This window comes from Panulirus ornatus, chromosome 17, assembly GCF_036320965.1.
Source record: "Panulirus ornatus isolate Po-2019 chromosome 17, ASM3632096v1, whole genome shotgun sequence".
Taxonomy (NCBI): Eukaryota; Metazoa; Arthropoda; class Malacostraca; order Decapoda; family Palinuridae; genus Panulirus; species Panulirus ornatus.
This window is the reverse complement of record NC_092240.1, coordinates 27,480,228-27,506,542: the sequence shown is the minus strand read 5'-3', so window position 1 is coordinate 27,506,542 and position 26,315 is coordinate 27,480,228. Positions and strand designations below refer to the sequence as shown.

General features: G+C 45.8%; 1 protein-coding gene across 1 annotated transcript in view; it reads right to left on the bottom strand.

Moving 5' to 3' along the window:
- The window catches only part of LOC139754656 (uncharacterized), a 200,181-nt gene that overhangs the window by 70,899 nt on the left and 102,967 nt on the right, over positions 1–26,315 (bottom strand). Inside the window, exon 3 of the mRNA XM_071672188.1 lies at positions 10,694–10,902. Within this exon, the coding sequence (XP_071528289.1) occupies positions 10,694–10,902 (209 nt within the window). The remainder of the gene's footprint in view (positions 1–10,693; positions 10,903–26,315) is intronic.

The window sequence follows — 26,315 nt, the reverse complement described above, 5'->3', positions numbered from 1 at the left end:
AGAAAAGTGAATGATTTAAAGAAGAATGTATAAAGTTGGATGATGAAGGAATAAGGAAAACGAGAGATTGCGAGATGGACCCTTCCTCGTATAGAAAACTGGGGAAGAGATGGCACTTGAAATGGTGAAGAGAGGGTTGATGAAGTGGAGATATGGAACAGAGGGAATAAGGAAGAGTCATGACGCAGGAGAGGGAAGGAGGAGAGCACAGGACGTGATGAAAATGGAGAGGAGAATGATAAAGAGACGAGGGGAAGGAGGAATGTGTGCAGAGGGAGAGAAAGAAAACGAAGGAGAACCGTGGGTATGGAGAAGTTATTCCCATTTTTCATTATATATTTTGTCGTAATGAAAATTGTATCATTATAATCCCTGCTGATATTATTATTATTATTATTATTATTATTATTATTATTATTATTATTATTATGATTACTGCTGTTTTTAATTATCTAATTATAATTATTATTATTATTATCATTATTATTATTATTATTATTATCATTAATATTATTATTATTATTATTATTATTATTATTATTATTATTATTATTATTATTATTATTTGGTAAACAGAGAAGAGGTAGTAAAAGCTTTGCGGAAGATGAAAGCCGGCAAGGCAGCAGGTTTGGATGGTATTGCAGTGGAATTTATTAAAAAAGGGGGTGACTGTATTGTTGACTGGTTGGTAAGGTTATTTAATGTATGTATGACTCATGGTGAGGTGCCTGAGGATTGGCGGAATGCGTGCATAGTGCCATTGTACAAAGGCAAAGGGGATAAGAGTGAGTGCTCAAATTACAGAGGTATAAGTTTGTTTCGTATTCCTGGTAAATTATATGGGAGGGTATTGATTGAGAGGGTGAAGGCATGTACAGAGCATCAGATTGGGGAAGAGCAGTGTGGTTTCAGAAGTGGTAGAGGATGTGTGGATCAGGTGTTTGCTTTGAAGAATGTATGTGAGAAATTCTTAGAAAAGCAAATGGATTTGTATATAGCATTTATGGATCTGGAGAAGGCATATGATAGAGTTGATAGAGATGCTCTGTGGAAGGTATTAAGAATATATGGTGTGGGAGGCAAGTTGTTAGAAGCAGTGAAAAGTTTTTATCGAGGATGTAAGGCATGTGTACGTGTAGGAAGAGAGGAAAGTGATTGGTTCTCAGTGAATGTAGGTTTGCGGCAGGGGTGTGTGATGTCTCCATGGTTGTTTAATTTGTTTATGGATGGGGTTGTTAGGGAGGTGAATGCAAGAGTTTTGGAAAGTGGGGCAAGTATGAAGTCTGTTGGGGATGAGAGAGCTTGGGAAGTGAGTCAGTTGTTGTTCGCTGATGATACAGCGCTGGTGGCTGATTCATGTGAGAAACTGCAGAAGCTGGTGACTGAGTTTGGTAAAGTGTGTGAAAGAAGAAAGTTAAGAGTAAATGTGAATAAGAGCAAGGTTATTAGGTACAGTAGGGTTGAGGGTCAAGTCAATTGGGAGGTAAGTTTGAATGGAGAAAAACTGGAGGAAGTAAAGTGTTTTAGATATCTGGGAGTGGATCTGGCAGCGGATGGAACCATGGAAGCGGAAGTGGATCATAGGATGGGGGAGGGGGCGAAAATTCTGGGAGCCTTGAAGAATGTGTGGAAGTCGAGAACATTATCTCGGAAAGCAAAAATGAGTATGTTTGAAGGAATAGTGGTTCCAACAATGTTGTATGGTTGCGAGGCGTGGGCTATGGATAGAGTGGTGCGCAGGAGGATGGATGTGCTGGAAATGAGATGTTTGAGGACAATGTGTGGTGTGAGGTGGTTTGATCGAGTAAGTAACGTAAGTGTAAGAGAGATGTGTGGAAATAAAAAGAGCGTGGTTGAGAGAGCAGAAGAGGGTGTTTTGAAATGGTTTGGGGCACATGGAGAGAATGAGTGAGGAAAGATTGACCAAGAGGATATATGTGTCGGAGGTGGAGGGAACGAGGAGAAGAGGGAGACCAAATTGGAGGTGGAAAGATGGAGTGAAAAAGATTTTGTGTGATCGGGGCCTGAACATGCAGGAGGGTGAAAGGAGGGCAAGGAATAGAGTGAATTGGATCGATGTGGTATACCGGGGTTGACGTGCTGTCAGTGGATTGAATCAGGGCATGTGAAACGTCTGGGGTAAACCATGGAAAGCTGTGTAGGTATGTATATTTGCGTGTGTGGACGTATGTATATACATGTGTATGGGGGTGGGTTGGGCCATTTCTTTCGTCTGTTTCCTTGCGCTACCTCGCAAACGCGGGAGACAGCGACAAAGCAAAAAAAAAAAAAAAAATTATTATTATCATTATTATTATTATTATTATTATTATTATTATTATTATTATTATTATTATGAATGACTCAAGACCATAGTAAGAGATGACATGAGTCGTGTCACTGGTCATTGGAATTAAGCAACTACTAGACTTGATGAAGGAAGAATTTGATATATGTGATAAATGATAAATTATAAGGGAAAGGTAGAGATGAAGATGGAAGAATGAGGATATATATACCTTTGCCTCAAGGAACAGACCCTGGCCTCCAGGTGTATACCTTATCCTCCAGGTAATTATCTGGGCTTCCAGGTAATTACTCAGGTCTCCAGGTGTATACCATGCCCTCCAGGTTCATGTTCGTGGCTACATTCGTGTGCTGTCCCACGTATTCCCTGCGTGTCGTAGAAGGCGACTAAAAGAGAAGGGAGCGAGGGGCCGGAAATCCTCCACTCGCGTTTTTTGATTTTCCAGAGGAAGGAACAGAGAAGGGAGCCAAGCGGGTATATTCCCTCTAAGGCTCAGTCCTCAGTTCTTGACGCTACCCCGCTAACGCGGGAAATGGTGAGTATATATTATAATTATTATCATTATTATCAATTATTATTATTATTATTATTTTCATTATTATTATTATTATTATTATTATTATTATTATTATTATTATTATTATTATTAATTGCCGTCTCCCGCGTCAGCGAGGTAACGCAAGGAAACAGACGAAAAAATGGCCCAACCCACCCACATACACATGTATATACATAAACGCCCACACACGCACATATGCTTACATATATATTTCACCGTATACATACATATACATACGCAGACATATACATATATACACATGTACATATTCATACTTGCTGCCTTCATCCATCCCGTCGCCACACCGCCACACATGAAAAAAGCATCACCCCTCACCCCCCCACCCTCCAGCGAAGTAGCGCTAAGAATAGACAACAAAGGCCACATTCGTTCACACTCAGTCTCCAGCTGTCATGTGTAATGCACCGAAACCACAGCTCCCTTTCCACATTCAGGCCCCACAGACCTTTCCATGGTTTACCCCAGACGCTTCACATGCCCTAGTTCAGTCCAGTGACAGCACGTCGACTCCAGTATACCACATCGTTCCAATTCACTCTATTCCTTGCTAACTTCTCACCCTTCGGTATTTTCAGGCCCTGATCGCTCAAAATATTTTTCACTTCATCATTCCACCTCCAATTTGGTCTCCCGCTTCTCCTTGTCCCCTCCACCTCTGTCACATATATCTTCTTTGTTAACCTTTCCTCACTCATTCTCTCCATAATCCAAACCATTTCAACACACCCTCTTCTGCTCTCTCAACCACACTCTTTTTATTTCTACACATCTATATCACCCTTTCATTACTTACTCGACCAAACATTTCATTCCCATCACATCCACCCTCCTCCGTACAACCCTATCTATAGCCCGTGCCTCGCAACCAGATAACATTGTTGGAACGACTATTCCTTCCATCATACCCACGTTTGCTCTCCGAGATAACGTTCTCGCCTTCCACACGTTCTCCAACGCCCACAGAACCTTCGGCCCCTCCCCCACACTGTGACTCACTTCCGCTTCCATGGTTCCATCCGCTGCTAAGTCCACTCCCAGATATCTATAACCACTTCCTCCAGCTTTTCTCCATTCAAACTTACCTCCCAGTGAACTTGTCCCTCAACCTTACTGAGCCTAACAACCTTGCTCTTATTCACATTTACTCTCAACTTTTTTCTTTAACTCACTTTACCAAACTCAGTCATCAACCTCTGCAGTATCTCCCCCGGGTATATATATATATATATATATATATATATATATATATATATATATATATATATATATATATATATATATATGTCCTCTACCAATTCTGAAACCACACTGCTCTTCCCCAATCTGATGCTCTGTACATGCCTTCACCCTCTCAATCAATACCCTCCCATATAATTTACCAGGAATACTCAACAAACTTATACCTCTGTAATATGAGCACTCACTCTTATCCCCTTTGCCTTTGTACAGTGGCACTATGCATGCATTCCGCCAATCCTCAGGCACCTCACCATGAGTCATACATACATTAAATAACCTTACCAACCAGTCAACAATACAGTCAGCCTCTTTTTTAATAAATTCCACTACAGTACCATCCAAACCTGCTGCCTTGCCGGCTTTCATCTTCCGCAAAGCTTTTACTACCTCTTCTCTGTTTACCAAATCATTTTCCCTAACCCTCTCACTTTACACACCACCTCGACCAAAACACCCTCTATCTGCCACTCTATCATCAAACACATTCAACAAACCTTCAAAATACTCACTCCATCTTCTCACATCACCACTACTTGTTATCACCTCCCCATTAGCGCCCTTCACTGAAGTTCCCATTTGCTCCCTTGTCTTACGCACTTTATTTACCTCCTTCCAGAACATCTTTTTATTCTCCCTAAAATTTAATGATACTCTCTCACCCCAACTCTCATTTGCCCTCTTTTTCACCTCTTGCACCTTTCTCTTGACCTCCTGTCTCTTTCTTTTATACATCTCCCACTCAATTGCATTTTTTCCCTGCAAAAATCGTCCAAATGCCTCTCTCTTCTCTTTCACTAATAATCTTACTTCTTCATCGCACCACTCACTACCCTTTCTAATCAACCCACCTCCCACGCTTCTCATGCCACAAGCATCTTTTGCGCAATGCATCACTGATTCCCTAAATACATCCCATTCCTCCCCCACTCCCCTTACTTCCATTGTTCTCACCTTTTTCCACCCTGTACTCATTCTCTCCTGGTACTTCCTCACACAAGTCTCCTTCCCAAGCTCACTTACTCTCACCACCCTCTTCACCCCAACATTCACTCTTCTTTTCTGAAAAGCCATACAAATCTTCACCTTAGCCTCCACAAGATAATGATCAGACATCCCTCCAGTTGCACCTCTCAGCACATTAACATCCAAAAGTCTCTCTTTCGCGCGTCTGTCAATCAACACGTAATCCAATAACGCTCTCTTGCCATCTCTCCTACTTACATACGTATACTTATGTATATCTCGCTTTTTAAACCATGTATTCCCAATCACCAGTCCTTTTTCAGCACATAAATCTACAACTCTTCACCATTTCCATTTACAACACTGAACACCCCATGTATACCAATTATTCCCTCAACTGCCACATTACTCACCTTTGCATTTAAATCACCCATCACTATAACCCGGTCTCGTGCATCAGGTGTGTGGATCAGGTGTTTGCTTTGAAAAATGTATGTGAGAAATACTTAGAAAAGCAAATGGATTTGTATGTAGCATTTATGGATCTGGAGAAGGCATATGATAGAGTTGATAGAGATGCTCTGTGGAAGGTATTAAGAATATATGGTGTGGGAGGCAAGTTGTTAGAAGCAGTGAAAAGTTTTTATCGAGGATGTAAGGCATGTGTACGTGTAGGAAGAGAGGAAAGTGATTGGTTCTCAGTGAATGTAGGTTTGCGGCAGGGGTGTGTGATGTCTCCATGGTTGTTTAATTTGTTTATGGATGGGGTTGTTAGGGAGGTGAATGCAAGAGTTTTGGAAAGAGGGGCAAGTATGAAGTCTGTTGTGAATGAGAGAGCTTGGGAAGTGAGTCAGTTGTTGTTCGCTGATGATACAGCGCTGGTGGTTGATTCATGTGAGAAACTGCAGAAGCTGGTGACTGAGTTTGGTAAAGTGTGTGAAAGAAGAAAGTTAAGAGTAAATGTGAATAAGAGCAAGGTTATTAGGTACAGTAGGGTTGAGGGTCAAGTCAATTGGGAGGTAAGTTTGAATGGAGAAAAACTGGAGGAAGTGAAGTGTTTTAGATATCTGGGAATGAATCTGGCAGTGGATGGAACCATGGAAGCGGAAGTGAATCATAGGGTGGGGGAAGGGGCGAAAATCCTGGGAGCCTTGAAGAATGTGTGGAAGTCGAGAACATTATCTCGGAAAGCAAAAATGAGTATGTTTGAAGGAATAGTGGTTCCAACAATGTTGTATGGTTGTGAGGCGTGGGCTATGGATAGAGTTGTGCGCAGGAGGGTAGATGTGCTGGAAATGAGATGTTTGAGGACAGTGTGTGGTGTGAGGTGGTTTGATCGAGTAAGTAATGTAAGGGTAAGAGAGATGTGTGGAAATAAAAAGAGCGTGGTTGAGAGAGCAGAAGAGTGTGTTTTGAAATGGTTTGGGCACATGGAGAGAATGAGTGAGGAAAGATCGACCAAGAGGATATATGTGTCGGAGGTGGAGGGAACGAGGAGAAGTGGGAGACCAAATTGGAGGTGGAAAGATGGAGTGAAAAAGATTTTGAGTGATCGGGGCCTGAACATGCAGGAGGGTGAAAGGCGGGCAAGGAATAGAGTAAATTGGATCGATGTGGTATACCGGGGTTGACGTGCTGTCAGTGGATTGAATCAGGGCATGTGAAGCGTCTGGGGTAAACCATGGAAAGTTGTGTGGGGCCTGGATGTGGAAAGGGAGCTGTGGTTTCGGGCATTATTTTATGACAGCTAGAGACTGAGTGTGAACGAATGGGGCCTTTGTTGTCTTCCTAGCGCTACCTCGGACACATGAGGGGGGGGGATGGTATTCCATGTGTGGAGAGGTGGCGATGGAAATGAATAAAGGCAGACAGTGTGAATTGTGTGCATGGGTATATATGTATGTGTCTGTGTGTGTATATATATGTGTACATTGAGATGTATAGGTATGTATATTTGCGTGTGTGGACGTGTATGTATATACATGCGTATGGGGGTGGGTTGGGCCATTTCTTTTGTCTGTTTCCTTGCGCTACCTCGCAAACGCGGGAGACAGCGACAAAGCAAAATAATAATAAAATGATATATATATATATATATATATATATATATATATATATATATATATATATATATATATATATATATATATATTCCAATAGGTTCACGGGGAAATGAAACACGAAAAGTTCCCAAGTGCACTTTCGTGTAATAATGACATCATCAGGGGAAATACAAAAAAGAAATACAACAATCAGTTGATAAGCAACAAAGTGACGTAGCTAGGACGCCATCTGGTTGGCTTCCCCCCCCCCCCCCCAGTCGTCAAACGAAAAGACGTCTACATAGAGATGAAACAATGTGAATCCCCCCTTCCATACTCCTCCATAATGAGAATCCTCCACACCGATTCCTCGTTGTAACAACCCCATTCCCCTACTTCTCCCTCATTGTAACAACCCCCCTCCCCTCCCCTTTGTGACGTGGGTGATGAGATGTCTTCCGCTGAAATGGACAGCAAAAGATAACAAATTATAGCCATAACGAAAGACAGGAGTAAATGATGCGGAGGAAGAAATGTGACAGAAAGAGAGTCAGGACGAAGCAAAGGAAAAATGTGAGAATCTTAACGAAGGAGGGCGAGCGACTGGGATATCATTGATACTGAGCCAGAGGAGGAGGTGAGACACCACACTTGTTAGAAAGAATTTATACCTCATCGATTTTTGTTTTTCCTTTCAATTTTTGCAATAACATCCATGTGATTGTTTGTTTTTTTTCATTTACAATCGTAAGATTTTAAGATGTCATGAGTTTAAACCCTATGAAGTTCCAGAAGTCTTGATATGGTTTTCGGTAGAGGTGTTTGAGTTTATGGAACGCACTGAATTAAGTTTGTGGCTTTGGATGTGCAGTGGTTGAATGCAAAGAGATTAACTGGCTACAGTTTAGGTGTAGAGTGTAAAATACCTAAAGGAACGCCTCACTTTTAGGGAGAGCGATTGTTAAGTAAGTTACTCACCTTTATAACGCTGGGTTCGTTAGTTTTAAGACCACAGTTTTGGATGCAGGATCCACGTTCAGTGAGAGAAGTCGTAAATCTGAATATCACAGTTTCTGTTAAATTGGCTCACTTTATACCCATCGTACATGAGCATCGTGAGGGAGTCACACAGACTTAGTGATTGGCGCTGCACTTGAACGACTCGGGCCAGGATCTTGACACCTCTTCGCCGGCGTCAAGTGTTGAGAACGAGGCCAAATGTGTGGAGGACAGGGAGGCGGGCTGCTCTGGGGGGCCAGCGATGTACGGTTATGGCATCATAAGAGCGTCGGGAGCAGCAAGGGAGCGCCCGCACTCATCCTTAATTACGCTGAAGTTGAAATCAACGAGAAGAGCCTTTGTCGCAGCCACCCCGTCCTCCGGCCAGGGACCAGTCAGCAGGTCACGATGATGGCGAGGTGATGAGGACGAGGTCATAGAGAAAGTTGCCCCGTTCTAATTGCTAGTGTCTCTCGTGTTATCGTGATACAAATATTTCAAGATCAGCGAATAGGACACACGAGACTGTGAGAAAACCAACCGGTAGTTTAAGCAAATTGTGAATTGGCGAAAGGTGATTTTGATCATATGCATACATCTACGTCAGATACATTATACAATGTATGATCTAACGTTGGTACTGATGCGATAATACATAGTCCGCTAACCCTGCACTGATATTCAAAAACCGTCCATGTCTGTCATTAACAAACAGGTCGTTTCCAAGCTGTGAGTGCAGCAGGATATGTGAATAAGGATTTCCTCCTCATCCCCAGTTACACACAAAGAAATTACCTCAGCGAATTTGTGTAAAAGCCTTTCCTCTGGGGTAATCTCTCCTCAGTCTTTAAGGAGGAATTAATTCCAAAAGGCTTAAGGAGTAAGGCAATGAGAGACTGATCCCTCTGCTTCCCTCCATCACCATGCCGATGGAGAAGTCGTCAGACCCTCCATAAGGGAGGTCGAGAAGTTACGAGGGCAGCACTCACCTCGATCATCTCTCTCCTCCTCCCTGGAGGGAGAGCAAGACTTTCTTCCCAACCAAGCCACGAAGAGGAGATGAGCTGAACAACGCTATCTTGTATGGTTGTACCAGCGGCCTCCTGGAGCTAGACACCGCTGGTCTGAGGGTCTGGCTGTACCAGCGGCCTCCTGGAGCTGGACACCGCTGGTCTGAGGGTCTGCTGTACCAGCGGCCTCCTGGAGCTGGACACCGCTGGTCTGAGGGTCTGGCTGTACCAGCGGCGGTCTGGCTGTACCAGCGACCTCCTGGAGCTGGACACCGCTGGTCTGAGGGTCTGGCTGTACCAGCGGCCTCCTGGAGCTGGACACCGCTGGTCTGAGGGTCTGGCTGTACCAGTGGCCTCCTGGAGCTGGACACCGCTGGTCTGAGGGTCTGCTGTACCAGCGGCCTCCTGGAGGTGCAGGATCTGAGACATACTGGCCAGGATTATGCTAATGACTTCAAGCATCACCGGTTCCTGAAATTATTTGGACGTTTGCCTGCAGGATTTTCACAGTGACTCTGGCGACCAGACTGGAGCGTCCGTCGACATTGTATGACCAGACTGGAGCGTCCGTCGACACTGTATGACCAGACTGGAGCGTCCGTCGACACTGTATGACCAGACTGGAGCGTCCGTCGACACTGTATGACCAGACTGGAGTGTCCGTCGGCATTGTATGACCAGACTGGAGCGTCCGTCGACATTGTATGACCAGACTGGAGCATCCGTCGACACTGTACGACTAGACTAGGCGTCCGTCGATGCTGTATGACCAAACATTACAGAAATTCAGTTTTGCCAATGTGAAAGTGAAAGCGATTTTGGTGCTATGAGAGAGGGAGAGAGAGAGAGAGAGAGAGAGAGAGAGAGAGAGAGAGAGAGAGAGAGAGAGAGAACATGGAGTCCAGACAGGGAACATATAGGTCCACGGAGAGAACGAGGGAGGAGAGGGGAGGTATGAGAATACGAATATAGTGGACAAGTAAGAGGGAGACAGAATGAATGTAGAAGGGCAGGGAGAGGATTTTGTAGCAGAAAAGAGGGATCAAGTGAAGTGAGTGCACGAGGAAGAAAAAGATTTAAGATGAAATTTGAAATAGATGACGCAGTAGAGCGGGAAAGAAAAGAAGGAACTGGAAGGAAAGAAGGATGGATCGAGTGCGTGTGGAAAGTGGGAGTGGTGCAATATGATACTCCCGGCCGGGGGACACTGGAAAAATATCTCCCACTGGAGCAATATAGATAGGCGGTACACAACAGGGTAGATATTTTTATCTTTTTTATGTACTGGAGAATCATTTTAGTTTACCCACACGAATAGATCAATGCTTACTAGGGTGGCGGAGAGTATTTTAAACGCCCTGTGGTCATTGCCGAGGACGAAGAAGGTCGAGAGGTCACATGTCGCTGATATATGCCAGTTTGGTCGCATTATCTGCCTCGCTTTCGGACTCGGTGCTAACCTAAACAGGATATGAAAGTCAAGAAGGGTTCTGAATATATTTCCAGGTCATCAACCCTCTTTATGTTCTGAGCGAATGGGGAAGGGACTTACATGTGAGTGGAACTTGTTGGTGGGCTTGATGTCGACAGGTCGGTGGGTCTCGGTGGGCACGTAACGGTAGAACTCCGTGTCGTTGTGGTACCACTTGAGGGAGTAGAGACCCGTGGCTCGCAGGTCGTACATGCAGCTCACGTTGACGCTGCCCCCGACGAAGGCGAAGAGGGGCACCTCCACCCTCTGCAGGAGGTCTCCCGTCACACCTGTTAGGGGGACATGGTAAAGGAGAGTGTTAGAGATCGCCAAAGTAGGGCGTTGAAGATGCGCCTCTGTGGCGTGGAAGGAAGACTGGGAGCAGACATACCTATCATTACGCCTCACACACAATGAGAGGAGCTGCAGGACACATGCGGTGATTGTGTTGTAGGAGAGGAGATCAACCCTCAAAACTATGACCAGAAACTATTCTAATTCCTTTCCAGTTCCCTAGAAATTTCCCTGTCATCTGTGCCTCTTGCGTGTGGATTGAGTAACTCGTTTCCCGACATTTCTTGGTCATTTCATCGTTCGATATCCCGGATCATGCTAAGAGCGAGGACGCCGGATGTCTTGTTTCACTGACTTCCCAAGACCTTGTTTGTTTCTGTCATACTCTCTTTAATGTTTCTGTCTGGCAGGCGCGCGTGCACACACACACACACACACACACACACACACACACACACACACACACACACACACACACACACTGAGATATGACTTCTGGTGTCCACTTCCGTAAGAGCAGGAATTGGGACGTTGCGTGTGAGAGTGGGATTGTAGATGGGAACAAGTAGCGCAGATCAGTAAGTGGCTTGGGTTATGTAGCCTTCAGAAGTGGGTGGAGTTGTAAGTCTGTACAGGTGTCGCGGGTTTGTCTACCTGAAAAACACAAAAGCCAGCGTTTCTCTCTGTTGAAGGGTATATAATAGGCAGTGCGGGGCCCCACGCTCGCCCTGCCTAGGGCAAAATCTCGTCGTAGGTTGAGAGGGAAGTAATGATGAGACTGCTATTCTTTATCTCCTTTAGTTCCTCATCTGTGATTAAAACAAGACGTCCCTCCCTCGTCCTGTACCACAAGACGTCCCTCCCTCGTCCTGTACCACAAGACGTCCCTCCCTCGTCCTGTACCACAAGACGTCCCTCCCTCGTCCTGTACCACAAGACGTCCCTCCCTCGTCCTGTACCGCAAGACGTCCCTCCCTCGTCCTGTGCCACAAGACGTCCTTCCCTCGTCCTGTACCACAAGACGTCCCTCCCTCGTCTTGTACCACAAGACGTCCCTCCCTCGTCCTGTACCACAAGACGTCCTTCCCTCGTCCTGTACCACAAGGCGTCCCTCCCTTGTCCTGTACCACAAGACGTCCCTCCCTCGTCCTGTACCACAAGACGTCCCTCCCTCGTCCTGTACCACAAGACGTCCCTCCCTCGTCCTGTACCACAAGACGTCCTTCCCTCGTCTTGTACCACAAGACGTCCCTCCCTCGTCCTGTACCACAAGACGTCCCTCCCTCGTCCTGTACCACAAGACATCCCTCCCTCGTCCTGTACCACAAGACGTCCCTCCCTCGTCCTGTACCACAAGACGTCCCTCCCTCGTCCTGTACCACAAGACGTCCCTCCCCCGTCCTGTACCACAAGACGTCCCTCCCTCGTCCTGTACCACAAGGCGTCCCTCCCTCGTCCTGTACCACAAGACGTCCCTCCCTCGTCCTGTACCATAAGACGTCCCTCCTTCGTCCTGTACCACAAGACATCCCTCCCTCGTCTTGTACCACAAAACGTCCCTCCCTCGTCCTGTACCACAAGACGTCCCTCCCCCGTCCTGTACCACAAGACGTCCCTCCCTCGTCCTGTACCACAAGACGTCCCTACCTCGTCCTGTACCACAAAACGTCCCTCCCTCGTCCTGTACCACAAGACGTCCCTCCCTCGTCCTGTACCACAAGACGTCCCTCCCTTGACCTGTGCCACAAGACGTCCCTCCCTCGTCCTGTGCCACAAGACGTCCCTCCCTCGTCCTGTGCCACAAGACGTCCCTCCCTCGTCCTATGCCACAAGACGTCCCTCCCTCGTCCTGTACCACAAGACGTCCCTCCCTCGTCCTGTACCACAAGACGTCCCTCCCTCGTCCTGTACCACAAGACGTCCCTCCCTCGTCCTGTACCACAAGACGTCCCTCCCTCGTCCTGTACCACAAGACGCCCCTCCCTCGTCCTGTACCACAAGACGCCCCTCCCTCGTCCTGTACCACAAGACGTCCCTCCCTCGTCCTGTACCACAAGACGTCCCTCCCTCGTCCTGTACCACAAGACGTCCCTCCCTCGTCCTGTACCACAAGACGTCCCTCCCTCGTCCTGTACCACAAGACGCCCCTCCCTCGTCCTGTACTCTTCGACAGTCGCACCTGCTGCAGGTGTCTTTCTCGGCCATCCTACTCCCCCTCTACATGTATGATCACCTTCCGCTGTTGTATAGTACGCAACGATGATATCACTATGCACAGGTTCAGCTCAGATAGTCCGTGCTTATAAAAACTGAGAGCACCTGAGGTCCGTGGTCTAGTGTATTGAAGATTATTGCAAACGTGGATTATAAATTTTCATCGTCGGTTACTAATGTTTACGATACGCTGGCCAAGATTACCTTAGTGTTGTTGTTATCAGAACATAGGTTGTAAAAGGTCGGTACGTTCTTCAGGTATTTTTGTCATATTTACATATATTTTGACATTATAATGTCAGCCTAAAAGTATAAGAATGATAATGCTGGATGCAGGGTTGCAGAGAGACCATATTGCACTTATATATAAGCATTTCGGTGTGTCGCCTGCGTGAATCTTATGGTGTTGGTAATACGTTCATATTTGTTATCAAAAAACAGCTTGTGAAACTGTTGAAAGTCTAGACTTAGTCTAATTACAGCATTGCTAATCGTCAATCCAAGCATGATGGTGTTAAAAGGGTTTTACATGTACGATTTAAACAACGTTCCGGAGAGTTTGCACCTATTTTCTAGGCCAAGTTTGTGTGAAAAGTTTGGATAATATCGTAAGGAACTACAGATTCGTAAACGTTGTGACTGTATGGTGGATGATACAGTGAGTTACAGTTACGCCACGTCATTTGCTTCCTCAGAACGTGTGGTCTGATACTGTCAGCAGACAATAAAGTCATTTATCACTATATCGAATTTTCCAAGTGAGTAAAGGAAGAAAATCTTGACTACAGAACGCAGACGAGACCGGATTCACATGGCGTTGCTGGCTTCGACCTTCGATTGTTGCAACAGATAAGCAATCAGTGTGTGGCGTGAGGGAAGTTAAGGGGGAGAGTGACAGTTCTCGTGTGTTGAAATGCAACTGGCACTCACATGCTTAATATGCTTGAGGTAGGCAAGAGTGCTTATCCTCCATGCACCAAAAGGAAGTCGTGTTGCTCGTAATTCACAGACGCAATAAAAGAGCCTGGATTGCTGGGCAAGTGGCCTCTGAATGGTTTGAAAACCATCTTGTGTGCTGGAGGCTCGGTAACAGACGTATACAAGCTGTGGCAGAACCTGCTTCTTGGTAGGTGTTTCCAGAACTCGAAGGTCATATGACTTGGTCGGCCGAAGAGCTTCACCTTTGTATTCCTTCCTGGAATACTACCGTGCTCAGCCTTCTTCTGACGAGTCTAAGTCAAAAAGATTTATTTTGCAACGTTTCTCTCGCCCCCAACTGTACTTCACTGACCCAATCCATGGATGAAGGAATAATTCGATGCATTGTGTGCATATACAGAAGGGAATTAATTCTATTGATGGACTCAGCAAATTCAAGAAAGAGTTCGTAATTGGTATTATTGCACAGGCCTGCCACTCGGTGCCACAGTCAACACTGAACATGTCACGGTCATCATGGCACATGTTATGGCCACTTTCAGTGTTCAGTGACCCAGAGATCGATGACATCCTTGAAGGCCTCAGAGCTTCAGGTGTGAATACGTGAGCTGCACCGTTATTACGGTACGCTGACTCAGAACATGTGTGAAGATGATATTGTGAAGAATGTGACAGTGAAGCATTGACAGTCTGCCAGAGGACGGATGGAGAGTGTGTCAGTCTGGTTGTGAGCATCAAAGAAGACACAACTTAAGGAAAGGGATAGCGACCATGAAGAACCACAGACGATCACTGTGGGTGGCGAAACAACGATGAGGAAAGGACACTAACAGCTGATGGAGCAATGTCATCACTTATAGAAAAATAATAATCATTGTGTTCTTTATTCAGGATAAATCAAAGACAGACCAAACTTTTTAAAGCAAGAGACCCTTCATGTAGAATATGACCGGGCCTTAAAATGTGATCAAAGATCCACACCTTACCATTCCCACTGCTTCACCAAGCCCATTACTTGTACCTGACACGACCCAGCCACAGTTTGTTATAATAACTCCCTCGAGCCAGTGGTCACCACCTCCTCTTGTCTGTTACCTCAGCCTCAGAGCCGTCGAGCAGAAGAACTGCTGAACCTGGTCTCAGAGCGTCGTAAACATCCAGAAAGTATGGTCTCACCCCCTTCCGATAAGCCCCATTACCTGTGTGTGACACCTACTGTCATCTTCTGTCAACCTTCATCTTCACTGCACCTCTGTCTTCAATATGCCTTCATGTTCATTAGACTCCTATGATCAAGTCAGAGTTTACCTTCACTTCACCCTTACAATCACTACGCTCATTTTCACCACACCCTCATCTTTGCTGATCTGTAATGGAAACCACATCCTAAACACAGCTTACCTCTGGCCTGAACTCTATTGTTCAGGTCAAAGCTTATCTTCACTAACGTGTATCATATCATCTGTAGACCCATACTGATATGATATAATCGGCCATAATCTATGAGCCAATGATTGTAACATATAATCAGACTGTTATCTGTTAGCCCATGTTAATGAGATATAGTCAGACACTGATCTGTGGGACCCTATTTGTAAAATTAGCAAAATTCCAAAATCCAGTCTTTGTCTGGTCTCGAGCATTACAGATTTTCAGGTCTCGACCTACATAACCATAACCATGGTGTCCCCACGTGTTGACCAGGGGTCTGTGTTGCACCACATTTTGCTGAGTTCGAGTCCGACGTCCTGGAGTTCCCGAGGCTCATTCTACCACGGCGTTTCATCAGGAGGCTCCTCCTGCAGTGCTTACCCCCTGGTAGGCCAGAAGTGATGCCCTCCTCCCTCCCTTGATCACCTGGTGGTCTTTGGCATCATCTGGCAGCAGGCGTCCGTGGTCCGTGTCTCCTGTAGTGGGTGTTACGGGTACTGCTGCCAGCACTCGTCATTCTTGGCGAGGTTCCCCAGCGATATGACCTGGTCTTCCCGTGTGCCGCACGGCTCATAACGCTGGCCCTGGTAGGCGTCACTGTCTTCCTGTGTGTCCAGTGGTTCCCCTGCCTCCCCTCGGGTGAGTGGCTGATCCACTCCCTCCCCTCGAGTGAGTGGCTGACTCTGTATCCTCCCTCTCCTCAGCTGAGTGAGCGACCTCTTCTTTCCCCTCGGGTGAGTGACTGATCCCCTCTCCCTCACTCCCTCCCCTCGGAAAAACAGTTGATCCCTCCCTGGTGGGTAGTTGATCCCCTCCCACCCTTCGGGTGAGTGTTTGGCTCCTTCCCTCCCCTTGGTGAGTGGCAGGTTTCCTCCCTCCCTTCCCTCGGGTGAGTTCCTTATGTTATTTAGTTTCTAAAAAACTAATTTGCTTCAGAGTCAGTAGATGGCATATCTCACTACGCAGACTGATGAACCTGAGTCCCCTTCACCCGTGACAAAAGTATCTAACTACACTCACTACAAATACATCATCATCACTACTTCACTCACTACAAATACATCATCATCACTACCTCACTCAATACAAATGCATCTTCATCATCACTACTTCATTCTACACAACATTGCCTTTAACTTGTCATACTCACACCACCACATTCTTACTTGTATCGCACTGTTACTCTCACCACCACACTCTTCTTACTATCAAACTCTCATTCTCGCTATCACACTCCTCTTAGTACCACACTCTTCCCACTACCACGCAGCTGCCACCACCTTTCCTTCTTTCACCACCACACGCCTTCTCTCACCACCACACGCCTTTTCTCACCACCACACGCCTTCTCTCATCACCACACTCCTCTCACCATCACATTACGTCTCATCACCACACTCCTTCTCTCATCACCACACTCTTCTCACCATCACTTTGCTTCTCTCATTCACCGCCACATTCTCTTCTCACCAACAACTCCTCCTCTCCCCACCACACTCCTTCCCCATACACTCTTCTTTTTCCATCATTACACTGATCTCTTCCAGTCTTCCTGCTGCGTTCCTCTCATCCACACTCTCGCCGAACACCCACAATCCAGCTGGTGAGTTCTATATTTTCTCTTTCTTTTTCCTCAGTATGTCTTCCACACACATATGCTGGACGACAATATGGCCTTTCCTTATTCTTTCTCCGTGTCAAAAGCCTTTCAGCACTTGCTCCTCAAGTTCTTACCCATCCTTCCCTCCCTCGCACCCACTTTAAAAGTTTTCATTATAGAAGCATATTTTTCATTTGTATTTACTTAAAACGCTCTTCTCCTTATGATGGCTTCCCCCAGGTTATGAAACAGTATGATGACTCCACCACTGAAAGACGGGAACTAGAAAACCTCCAGTACAGTGATATGTCTCCATCCTGTCTGTACATTGATGACTCGCCCATTGATATGATCCATCTTACTCTGGTATATGGACTTGTCTTTCTCCTGTGCAGCGACAGCTCCTCCAGTACAGGGATTTAACTTCATTGTACTGAGTTGACTCCCTCCAGAACAGTGACTTCATTTCTTAAGGACAGTGAGACTTCAACAGCTGCAGTACAATCATGTAACTCCAACATACTGACAACCCCTCCAACCACATGACAGAGCCCCATGTACCATCTCCATCAGTCCTCTCCACCGTCACCGCTCATGTCCTCCAACACTCCTCTCTGCCCCCAGCGGTGTAGCCTTCCTCCCTCACATTATATTCAGGAAAGTAATCCCAGGGTTGAGGCCACCTCATCTTGGTCCTTTCTGCTCATTTCACGTGTGCCTTAAGATGGCAAAGGAACTTTTCTTTTTCTTTTCACTTGGGGCTGATCCAGTACGTTGAGAGGAGCAACCTAACCTTAAGATCGTCAAGGGGTCGTCGATCCAGTTCAGGTTGAGAGGAGCAGTGCGAGTGGCGAGTAGAACTCCCGTCACGGGGGGAGGGGTCGAGATTCATGCGACTGTTTCATGAGTTCGAGAGGATCATTGTGAATTGACCTCAGGGTACTCAAAGGGTCGAGAGTGTTCGCAACTGTTTCAGTAGGTCGAAAGGTGCATTATGAGTCGCCCTCAGGGCCACTAAGGGGTCGAGGTCTTTCTGATTGGTACACTAGGCTGAGAAAGACATTGTGATCCGACCATGGGGCCGATATGGGGTCGAGGTCTTCTCATAAGGAGTGATGTAGCAGAATGGGTCTTCGAAAACAAGCGTAATGTATAGGTAGGCTCTCGACCTCCAGGATTTATGCTACGGACAACTGCACAGTTGATATCATGCCAGGAGGACGTGAGAGACAGGAGGAGAGTAGAGAGAGAGGACCAGCAGAGGAATGAGATGTCGAAGAGTGATGGAGGAAGGTAGAGATGAGGAAGACTGATGGAGGAAAGTAGAGATGAGGAAGACTGATGGAGGAAGGTAGAGATGAGGAAGACTGATGGAGGAAAGTAGAGATGAGGAAGATTGTTAGAGGAAAGTAGACGCGAGGAAGATTGCTAGAGGAAGGTAGAAAAGAAGTAGAGTTGGTTGCTGCGTCCCAGTAAGGAGACACGAATCTCTTGTAGCATGATCCAATGATTCACTCATCATTCTCTCTCTCTCTCTCTCTCTCTCTCTCTCTCTCTCTCTCTCTCTCTCTCTCTCTCTCTCTCTCTCTCTGTAGGTTTGTAACAAATAACGTTTTATATGATACTGCTTTGGAGTCAATAAGTCTTGTAATGAAGTACTGAGTTGGTCAGTCCTTAAGATGATTCTGTTATCATATTTGCCTCGTATATTTCGAACCTGTGTGGGCTTGGGAAAGCGTTTGGAGATGTTTTCCATGTTTATCATAAGTTTAAAAACATTTCATTATGTTGTATTTTTTTTTTCTCTTTTTGCTCAGAAATACTCTGCAAATTTAAGTAATTTTTTCTGTGAAATACATTTACCTGAAAGCCTTCTGATAAGGACTGTTTTTCATGTTGAATGCGAACATGAGGATCAAAATTTTTGTTTAGGAAACATTCTCTCTTGTAATTATGTAATTAAATTATTACATTTTTAAACTATTTTTTTTTTTTTCATTTACCTCGTATTTCCTAGGTATCTGTCGGCTTGGAGAAGGATTATGATTTAAGATATATTCCTTGTTACATTTGGATTTTGAAAAAAGTAATATTTTTCCCGCCAAAAAAAATTGTGGACTGTTACATGCTGTTTCTTTCGTACTTTTATCAGGGATGTGCCTCAAGGAATCTCTCTCTCTCTCTCTCTCTCTCTCTCTCTCTCTCTCTCTCTCTCTCTCTCTCTCTCTCTCTCTCTCTCTCTCTCTCTCTCTCTCTCCAATAGAACCACCAACAAGACTGAAAAGTACTCGCACGGCATTACAAGCGCTATACGTCGCACAAATAACCCCCACAAGTTTAGGAAGTCAGACAGTGACCCAAGTATTGCAACGCAGTGGAACACACAGTCAGGAGAAGCGCGGGAAGGGTTGTAGGAAGAAAGGGAAAGAGAAAGAATACGAAATGAGTTTTGCGAGTGATAGTAATTGAGATAGTGAAAGATTCTGTAGACATGTCAGTAGCGAGAAACATATAAGGAGTGGAATTGAACCCTTAGTAAAAGAAAAAAAAAGGATATGGAACCCATTGTGGACGATTGATGCGTAGCAACGACCCCAAACAAGTTGTTTACCTCTGTTTATACACCGGAGAGCAACGACACGAATTTTGAGACAGTGATAGATAACACTCACACTGATGTATGACCTGACCGTCACGGTTACAGAAGTACTAACGCAGATAACTTGATGACTCATAGAAGCCAAGTCCTGATGGTCTTCATCCGCGCGCAGTAAAAAGCGTTCAACACATAGTTTAACCTATATGTTCTCTTAGTCTCTCCAGAACGGAAAAGTCCCACAGGATTTGGAAACTGGCTGACGTCTCTCCTTTATATAAAATTGGAATCCGGTTATTACCATCTCATTAGCCTGACGTCAGTTATATGTAAACTTCGAGAGTCTGTTACTAGAGATGACATCATAGTCTGCCCGTAACAACACAGCCTGATTAGTGATACACAACTTTAGAAGACGCAGGTCATGCCTTACAAACCTCCTCGAATTTTATCATATATCTGGACTTCCAGAAAGTATTCGTCAAAGTCCCCCATGTTAAATTGATACATAAAGTCTCGGACTTGGGAATTACTGGTTGAATAGGAAATTGGATAGAAACCAGGTAACATGATAGGAAGGAGAGAGTCGTAATGAATGGGGAATCATCACCGTGGTCACCCGTTACGAGTGGCGTCCCCTAGGGATCCATACTTGCCCCTATACTTTTCCTCGGTTATGTTAACGGTACTGACATAGGTCAAAATAACTTTGTGTCCAGATTTACAGATGTCACAAAGATTGTCAGTGCCATATTAACTGAAAGACAGGCTAAGATTACGAGAGGAGTTACTTAAAATCTCTGAAAGGCTTAGAAAATGGCAAATGCCAATCAACGTCAATAAATGTCAGCTGTTACAAGCTGTAAACCTCAACAAAATATTTGATTTTGAACCGACGAGCCACAAGATAAAGGGCATTCCTAGTCTCCTTCAAATTCTCCCAGCAGTGTAATGAAGTATTAAGAAAGCAATTAGGATGTAAGGAGTTCTTTATGGAAACTTTGCCACTATACCTGAGTCTAGTGAGACCACACTTCGAAAATGCAGTGCACTTTTAGGCCTCCCACCTAAGCAAGGATACTCTCCAATTGGAAGCAGCACAACGAAGAGCAACTGAACTGCTTCCTTCCATGCGTATCAAACCATATAAGGAGAGACTACGAGAATTAAGACTTGTTCTCCCTAAGCAAGAGGCGCCTTCCGGGCAAATCAATACAACGTCGATATTGAACATTTCTTTACAGTAGCGCCAGCATTACCGACGAGAGGAAATGGATTAAAACTTAAAAGGTCACCGATATAATCTGGACTGTACGAAATATTTCTTTACCAACGACATTATTGATGCGTGGAATAAGCTGTCAGAAAATGTTCAGAGCAACAGCGTAAATATCTTTGAAATTAAGCTTGATCGTCACGTGTCACGCTCCGGTATTCAATTCATTCAACCAGCCATCAATACGTAGTGGTATATCATGCTACCTTCTCAACCACTGCTCTCTCCCTGGCGGTGTTGTGGTAACGTGCCAACATTGATTAACCCATGCCACCTGCGTGGAGAGGCTAAGTAAGAATTGTTGTATCATACTTCAACATCAGGAGTAATATAGGCATGTTAAATCGAGAGGCTGCAGTACACGTTTATCCTTACTATTGTCTTCATAACAAAAACTGAATGGATGCATGTCGTTGGTGATGGGATGGATGACATATTCGTGCTCATTCTGCCTTACGACTTTCCCATGAGAATTTCCTTCAGGCTCACATATCCTGCAAGGTATTTTTTCTTTGTTTTCCGTCTGGCGTGTTGCCGGAGGGAGTGGAGGGTGGAGAGAGAGCCTTTGCTTTGCTGTCCTTTTCTTCTACTGCTTTGTAAGGGGACTATCTTTAGTTGTGTTACGGCCTGACCACCTCGCTTGGACTTCTGGTCTATGTGGTCTGTGTATCTATTTCACTATATGAATCTCTCTCTCTCTCTCTCTCTCTCTCTCTCTCTCTCTCTCTCTCTCTCTCTCTCTCTCTCTCTCTCTCTCTCTCTCTCTCTCTCTTTCTCTCTCTCTCTCTAACTCCAACCACATTTGTACATCATCCTCTCAATCCTCACTCTATACTCTTACCCTTTCCTCTCATCCACTATTTCCTCCACCCCCGCCCACCTTTCCTTCCCGTGGCCCATCAGGAAAGTAGCAGTGACGTGGGCCAAACTTTGACTTGAGCGTGGCAGCTCCAAGCGTCACTGGAGGAATTGGTTCGACTTGGGAGTTAGAGAGAATGGGCTTTTTTTTCCTTTCCGGCTTCTTGACAGGTTCTGGTTCCGTGGGTTTCCTCGACCTGGTAACAGGCAACCGAGGAATACGTCTTATCTGTATCTCTCGCTACAGCTGTAGAGATACTCTTAAAGATACCCACTAATAAATCTGTTTCAAGGCTGAATTCGTCATGAGAGTTTACATATAAATGACGTTTAAAGTTTCTTCCACTCATGTTCGTTTACAAGCAAGATGCCAACAGGGAAATGAACGAGTTAGCTTGATGAAAATCACCTAGTGTGTTACGTGTGTTGTTGACTGAGGGTAAGTGAATGGAGAATGCATGTAAACACTTCGACCACAGGGGATAAGAAAGGCTGGTTGAAGTAAGAAGTTGGTCTGGTGCTAGTATGTGTGGGTTGTTAGGAGCCAGGTGATTGGTCCGGCGTTAGTATGTGTGGGTTGTTAGGAGCCAGGTGATTGGTCCGGCGTTAGTATGTGTGGGTTGTTAGGAGCCAGGTGATTGGTCCGGCGTTAGTATGTGTGGGTTGTTAGGAGCCAGGTGATTGGTCCGGCGTTAGTACGTGTGGGTTGTGGAGAACCAAGGTGATTAGTTAGGATCAGCGAGAGGTTGTTGAGGAAGTAGACTTGACACGCAAAGGTTTCCCCTGGCTATGGAAGGCCATGTTCGAACTCTTGTGTTACCTTGCGAGACGATCGAGGACACGGACGCCTAACCTCTACTCACAGTTACCATCCAGAGCAACAACACTCTTGACTCTCATGACAGAAGACAGTGGCGACTTGACTCCCGGGTCAGCCGTTCCAACCTGCCCTCACACCTCATGAAACAGCAGTTGCCTCACGCACCAGTGATCACACCTGTAGCTTCAATGATCCATGAAGAGCGGCATCGCGCCCTCAACGTCTCCAATGCACACAGGTCGTCACACGAAAAAAAAAAAACCTCTTCAGCCACGGCTTCAAACAGGCTGATTGAGCAGAGACACGAACACGGCAGCTGGGACCGAAACCGAATGGTGGGGTTGGACCAGAATCCCTATTTTGCCGTCTATATAATGCCTCAGGATCCACTGAGGGAAAGGCATCCGTGCAGCAAGTGTGTGCACCAGACTTGGTCAGGTGGGTCTTCGTCCCTGTGTACTCACTGTGGATGCTGCCGCCAGCACACCACCTCAACAGGGAAGGTGAGGCCTGACCCACCGCCTGTCAGAGCTGCAGAGGATGATATGCGCCTGGACGTGTTGAGTTGTGGGTCCCTGGGGTACGTGGACGTGTTGAGTTGTGGGTCCCTGGGGTACGTGGACGTGTTGAGTTGTGGGTCCCTGGGGTACGTGGACGTGTTGAGTCGTGGGTTCCTTGGGTACGTGGACGTGATGAGTCGTGGGTCCCTGGGGTACGTGGACGTGATGAGTCGTGGGTCCCTTGGGTACGTGGACGTGTTGAGTCGTGGGTCCCTGGGGTACGTGGACGTGTTGAGTCATGGGTCCCTGGGGTACGTGGACGTGTTGAGTCGTGGGTCCCTGGGGTACGTGGACGTGATGAGTCGTGGGTCCCTGGGGTACGTGGACGTGATGGGTCGTGGGTCCGCAGGGCATGTGGCACTGGTGAGTTCCCATAGGAGAGTCCTTGATGTTCGTTGGGGATCACCACGGGAGACCTTTGTAACGTCCTTCAAGGTGACAATTCGAGCGGAGGTAGCGAGACATGACCATCCACATTACGACGGCTGTTGCAAAGGTGAGCTGTGCACGTCCTGCTTAGTGGCAAAACGGCTGTCATATACGCGGATATGGAGATATTCAAGCCTGAAATACGTAGATGGGAAGAGAATTTCAGGTCTCTGTTACAGAGAAATTGAGACCTTAGAATACGCACATGTGGAGAGATTCAGGCCTTAAAATACGTATATATGGAGAGATTCAGGCCTGTCATACGTAGTTGTGGAGAGACTCAGGCCTGAAATGCGTAGCTATGGAGAGATTCATGCCTGAAATACGTAGCCTAAGTGGAGATTCAGGCTTGAAATACGTAGCAGTGGAGAGATTCAGGCCTGAAATACATAACTCTGGAGAGATTCAGGCCTCTAACGCTTCGAGAAGATGAAAGAATCCTAAAGAGAAATGTCGGTTAGTGTACAACTGCCTGCTGCAGTGAGGGAGCTGAGCCATTTAGGCGAGGATTAGAAGATGGAAGGACTGAGGGAGGGCGGGTGGCACATGTTGCTGCAGCTTTCGCTCTGCCTCGGGGCAGTGACTTACCAGTGTCCATACTGAGCAAAATTCTTTGAAGTAGAGGAGTTGATCAGCGAGAGCAGCTCACGACAGGGAACCAGATAAAAGAATCGTCGGGAAAGGGTGAGGCGAAATGCTTGTGTAGTAATCGCTCAGTGACTAGATGGATTAAGGTATGCGTGGGACGTGTGTACAAAGGACCAGCCAGAGGCTTATGAAGTTTTGCAACAGAAAAGCAATGTTAAGTGACAGGGTCACACAAGTTAAAAAACTTACATGTATATATATATATATATATATATATATATATATATATATATATATATATATATATGTATCGCTGGGGATAGGGGAGAAAGAATACTTCCCTCGCATTCCTCACGTGTACAAGGCGACTAAAGGGGATGGGAGCGAGGGGCTAGAAACCCTCCCTTCCTTTTATTTCAACTTCCTACAAAGGGGAAACAGAAGAAGGAGTCACGCGGGGAGTGCTCATCCTCCTCAGAGGCTCAGATTGGGGTGTCTAAATGTGTGTGGATGTAACCAAGATGAGAAAAAGGAGAGATAGGTAGCATGTTTGAGGAAAGGAACCAGGATGTTTTGGCTCTGAGTGAAACGAAGCTCAAAGGTAAATGGAAAGAGTGGGTTTGGGAATTCTTGGCGAGTAACGTCAGGGGTTAGTGAGAGGACAAGAGCGAAGGAAGGAGTAGCACAACTCCTGAAACAGGAGCGATGAGAGTATGTGATAGAGTGAAGGAAAGTAAACTCTAGGTTGATATGGGAAAAACTGAAAGTGGATGGAGAGAGATGGGTGATTATTGGTGAAACGACAAAGTATAATGAATATAAATTTATTATTATTTATTATACTCTGTCGCTGTCTCCCGCATTAGCAAGGTAGCACAAGGAAACACACGAAAGAATGGCCCAACCCACCCACATACACATGTATATACATACACGTCCACGCGCGCACATATACATACCTATACATCTCAAAATATACATATATATACACACGTAGACATATACATATATATACACACACAAACATATACATATATACACTTGTACATAATTCATACTATCTCCCCTTATTAATTCCCGTCGCCACCCCGCCACACATAAAATGACAACGCCCTCCCCCCGCGCATGTGCGCGAGGGAGCGCTAGGAAAAGACAACAAAAGCCACATTCGTTCACACTCAGTCTCTAGCTGCCATGTATAATGCACCGAAACCACAGCTCCCTTTCCATATCAAGGCCCCCCCAAAATTTTTCATGGTTTACCCCAGACGCTTCACATGCCCTAGTTCAATCCATTGACAGCACGTCGACCCCGGTACACCACATCGTTCCAATTCACTCTATTCCTTGCACGCCTTTCACCCACCTGCATGTTCGGGCCCCGATCACTCAAAATCTTTTTCACTCCATCTTTCCACCTCCAATTTGGTCTCCCACTTCTCCTCGTTTCCTCCACCTCTGACATATATATCCTCTTGGCCAATCTTTCCTCACTCATTCTCTCCATGTGAACAAACCATTTCAAAACACCCTCTTCTAATCTCTCAATCACACTCTTACTATTACCACACATCTCTCTTACCCTTTCATTACTTACTCGATCAAACCTCCTCACACCACATATTGTCCTCAGACATCTCATTTCCAGCACATCCACCCGCCTCCGCACAACTCTATCTATAGCCCACGCCTCGCAACCATATAACATTGTTGGAACCACTATTCCTTCAAACATACCCATTTTTGCTTTCCAAGATAACGCTCTCGCCTTCCACACATTTTTCAACGCTCCCAGAACTTTCGCCCCCTCCCCCACCCTATGAATCACTTCCGCTTCCATGGTTCCATCCGCTGCCAAATCCACTCCCAGATATCTAAATCACTTCACTTCCTCCAGTTTTTCTCCATTAAAACTTACCTCCGAATTGACTTGACCCTCAACCCTACTGTACCTAATAACCTTGCTCTTATTCACATTTACTCTCAGCTTTCTTCTTTCACACACTTTATCAAACTCAGTCACCAGCTTCTGCAGTTTCTCACCCGAATCATCCACAAGCTCTGTATCATTAGCGAACAACAACTGACTCATTCCCAA